The sequence below is a fragment of the Macadamia integrifolia genome, chromosome 5, assembly GCF_013358625.1.
Source record: "Macadamia integrifolia cultivar HAES 741 chromosome 5, SCU_Mint_v3, whole genome shotgun sequence".
Taxonomy (NCBI): Eukaryota; Viridiplantae; Streptophyta; class Magnoliopsida; order Proteales; family Proteaceae; genus Macadamia; species Macadamia integrifolia.
This window is the reverse complement of record NC_056561.1, coordinates 30101236-30105465: the sequence shown is the minus strand read 5'-3', so window position 1 is coordinate 30105465 and position 4230 is coordinate 30101236. Positions and strand designations below refer to the sequence as shown.

Below are 4230 nucleotides of genomic sequence, written 5' to 3'. Positions count from 1 at the left end.
ACACCTCGGGTAGAGTTGTGGGCCATGCTAGTTTGGGTTTGACAGGGAAGACAAGCAAGGACATCTTGGGTAAGGGTGTGGGTCATGTCAAATAGGTATAGACAATGGCAGAGTTTGCAAATTCGACATCAACACTAGTCTTCTTCAAGGTGGTTTGAAGAATCCTAGTCAAGGTAGAGATTGTTAGAGTTGAGTATGTTTTGTATTTTGTAATGGTTCACATAGTTATTATTAGGTTTGCGTTTGTACCTCAGCCAAGGTTTTGGGTCCACTAGATGTACGAGTGTATAATTATAATTGTGTTGAGATTATTGTCTCAGTGTGAAAAAACCCTAAGCAACCAAAGGGAAGATCACTTTGTGAGATATAGAGTGGTTTTGAGAGTTTTTCAAGTTTAGTGAAAAATCTCTAATTTTTTCTGTTGGATGTGGGCAATCATGCCAAGCTATGGTAAATTCGTCATGTTGCAACACGAAGGCTTCTCAGTTTGAGCACATTTATTAGTAGTATGATGTAGATTATAGGAGTTATAAAGATCAAAGCATAGATTGAACATTACGCTTGCAAAGAAGTCAGACAATCAGTCTCCAATCAATTCCAATTTTAAAAAACACAGAATTTAGAATGGGATCGATCTTCATTGATTTCAATTAATTCCTGAATACGAATCAGAATGGGATAACTGGAATAGTTCAAGACTCAGCCACACTTGGTTGAACTCAGTGGAACTTGGTTCTAAAGAATTAGGATTGATCTGAGTTGATTCCAAATCAAATCACCCCTACTTTGCCAATTCTAATCCGGCTTTTATCGCAGCATTCGTCCACAACTCGTCACTTACACTTTGAAAAACAATTCCTCCCACATGAGACGGAAAAAATGGTCGCGAACAATTACTTTGCCACATGTAGGGTGCATTGGTGCCAAATTCACCTTGGGAGGGTAGTAGTGTGTTTTTCTAGGGTTGAAAGAGAGGTGATGGTTCACGTTTTAGATATCAGAAACGAAACTGTGACTAGGAGAGAATGGGGTCTGTGATGAATAGCGATTTAGATCATCAAGGCTGTGTTTCGTATGTATTCTCGAAATAGATTCTAGGTTTGAAATGCATTTCTAAAGTGAGAAAATAGAGAAGAATCAAATTTCAGAATACATTTCAGACCCAAAATCTATTCTGAAAATGCATATCAAAACACAGCTTAAAATCGACATATGCATAAGCCACCTTAAGATTTGAGATCGGGGTATTTATGTACATGATAGCAGAGATGATCACTCCAGAAGGTTCATTCCGCTTGCCCAAGATTTTTTTGGGAAAATTATATGATTACCCACTTCTGAGTTCCTCTTTACAAAATTACCCACCAAAAATTTCAGTTAACAAAAATACTTAAACATTAGGTTTCCTTTACAAAATTACCCACTTAAAGTTTAAGTTTATAAAAATACCAAAAATTAAGTTTGAGTTTACAAAACTACCCACTCAAAGTTTTAGTAATAAAAAAATACATGATTATATGTGGAAAATGAAGAATCACTATTTTTGATAGTTTTGTAAATCCAAACCTGATTTTGGGTATTTTTGTTAACTGAAATTTTGGGTGGATAGTTTTGTAAACCCAAACCTAATTTTGGGTATTTTTGTTAACCAAAATTTTTTGTGAGTAATTTTGTAAAGAATACCCAAAAATGGGTAATCACGTAATTTTCCCGATCTTTTTTTAACGGATGCCACTTTAAAAGCAGTGGAAAATACAGTGAACTCAAGATTTTAAAGTAAAAGGCAAAAAGGAGATGGAAACAACGAAGTAAAGAAGAAAATTTTGTCTTACAGGCGAAGAGAGCTACAGAACCGCAGAAAGTGAGGTTGAGGGAAATGATTGATTCTTTCTTGAAACAATCCATTCCGATCTTTTTACCTTTTCCCACTTCTCTCCAATGGCAATTTTCCCAAGCTGGACATCGCTTCACTGCGGGGGTAACTCCCGGATGCTGCCACACACAACAGCTAGGCCATCTGCAAAACTGCCGTATTGAGTCTCACCAGAAGCTATGAGTTGCAGCTCCCACCTCTCATCTCGAGAATTCAGAAGCTCCCCTAGAGTTATTGCATACCATCAGCCAACTGAACAAACCACATGCCAAATTGTGATCATGCAACAAGCTGAGGTTTCTCCACCTTTCACGGGGTGATGACTCCAGTGCAGTCGATCTCACTTGCAAAAGAAGAGGCATAACAGAGTTATTCGGGCGGCACCAGTGGAGTTGAACAATAGTTTCCCCTCGTCTCCTCTCTTTTCAATCAGGTCTCCCGATGTTAACTGACAGCCGGTAATGGTTTAATGGATAAGTAAATTAACTTCTCAGCGCTTAATCTCTGCTACCACTCACCCATTTCTAATTACCAGCAACCACCACACACCAAAAAGTCCATTTTGGGCACCCTTAAGGACCACTTCACATGCACATCCACATAGTAACCAAATCATCCACAAAAAATAAGAGTGACCAAAGAAAATACCTTAAGAGAACCAATTCACATGCATAGCACAGTGAAATCTTACCACAAGTAACAAGACTTAAAGGTGTATATACAGTCTAGTATTGCTGGCAGTTTAGCAACCCTTTACACCACAAAAAACAAGGCAGTAGCTGCAGTTTCTCTAGCATAAAGCAGTACAAATATTGAATCAAAAAGCTAGTAGAATGAAAGTAGAGAGTAGAGACAATTAAGTGGATGTCCACAGAAAAACAAGGGCATTGGAACTGTATCTGTTGCTTGAAAAGAAACCCCTCAGATTTAAATCCAAATAAAACCCTTCCCAATAACACTAATAATGTCTTCCCAATCTGAAACAGCAAGCGTACAAGCTCTTACAAAAATCTTCAGTTAAATTTTTAGCAGTCTGCAGATGGAGGAAAGCTACTTTGGGCCAATGTCCTTCAGAGCACAGATCTGCTCTTCTCCCATCGCAGACATTACACTCACAACCAGATCTTTCCCCTCCGCAAACCCATCTTTGATCTGTATCAAGGATATAGAACAGCAATATGAGAACCACCCAATACTCTTATCGTCAGTTAGTCTGCTAAAAGAGTACTAGAAAAAAGTAGATCATTTCAACAGAAAAAAAAAAAAACCCAAGATTGGGGCACACACATGCAATTGCGGAATAAATACCTGCAGTAATAGATAACCTAAGACCATACAAGTGAATCATGAGAACTATTCTGAAGCCTCAGGACACTAGTTCAGGCCAAAAAAAAAAAAAAAACTGTGAATTGAGCCCCATAACATACCCTATCTCTTCAGAGATAAATATTTATCCTTTGAGACGATCACAACTGAAATAAAGGCTTGTATCTTTATCACAAGTGTGAAATTACACACTTGTGCATAGACCCCCACTGGTATATGTCATATACAGACTCGTGATAGTGACACCTCACACTGATTATCCCAAGGCCAAGCACAAACTGAAACGGTGAACCAGTGGACAGTCACTTTTAAGGTTGTCAACATTCACCAACACCAACCCCCCCACCCCACCCCACCCCATCCCATCCCATGAGAAAAGAAAGAAAAAAAAGCAATTACAGAATACCAATGATTCAGTAAAAGATTATAAACAAGCATGAAGACTAGTTAATATAAAATCACCTGGGTGAGCAGGTTGTCATCAGTTGGGAGCTTCAGGTCATCCTTGGTGTTACCATTTTCAGTCAATAGGCTCACCTATCACGATTAAGTAATCAGAAAAAGATTATAAGAATATGTAAGAACTGAGAAAGGGTAAATCTCAACCGTAAATGAAAACATACAAATCCATCCTCAGATATGTCAATCAGCTGGTAATCAGTACGATTAACATGGGGAACCTGCATATAATAAAAATCATCGGTTAATGTTCTGAAATAAAGTAAAGCCTGCAAAAATGGCAGAATATATATACTTATTTAAATAATAAATAAATTGTAATACGCAAGTGCATTCCATACATCACAGTTATGGGAAGAGGGCACGATATCTTCAAGCTTTTTTGCGTTGAAGATGTCAATTGCAACAAAGTGACACTTAGCATGACCATGCTTGCCAGTCTTGGAAGTTGAAACTTCAACAACCTGCAAAAACAACACAGGATAAGCAACAAATAGAAGCTTAAACTTTGTGCTAAAACTATTAAGTACTCCATTCAATTCTGTGCAGGTCTTTTTTTTTTTTTTTTTTTT

The 4230-nt window shown here is 37.8% G+C and overlaps 1 protein-coding gene across 1 annotated transcript in view; it reads right to left on the bottom strand.

Annotated features, from left to right (window-relative positions):
• Positions 1-2560: 2560 nt before the first annotated feature.
• The window catches only part of LOC122079330 (eukaryotic translation initiation factor 5A-2), a 3151-nt gene continuing 1481 nt past the window's right edge, over positions 2561-4230 (bottom strand). The window contains exons 2-5 of the mRNA XM_042645712.1: positions 4000-4122; positions 3823-3879; positions 3662-3736; positions 2561-3025 (exon numbers count right to left, since the gene is read on the bottom strand). Coding sequence (XP_042501646.1) covers positions 2924-3025; positions 3662-3736; positions 3823-3879; positions 4000-4122 — 357 coding nt within the window. The 3' untranslated portion in view covers positions 2561-2923. The remainder of the gene's footprint in view (positions 3026-3661; positions 3737-3822; positions 3880-3999; positions 4123-4230) is intronic.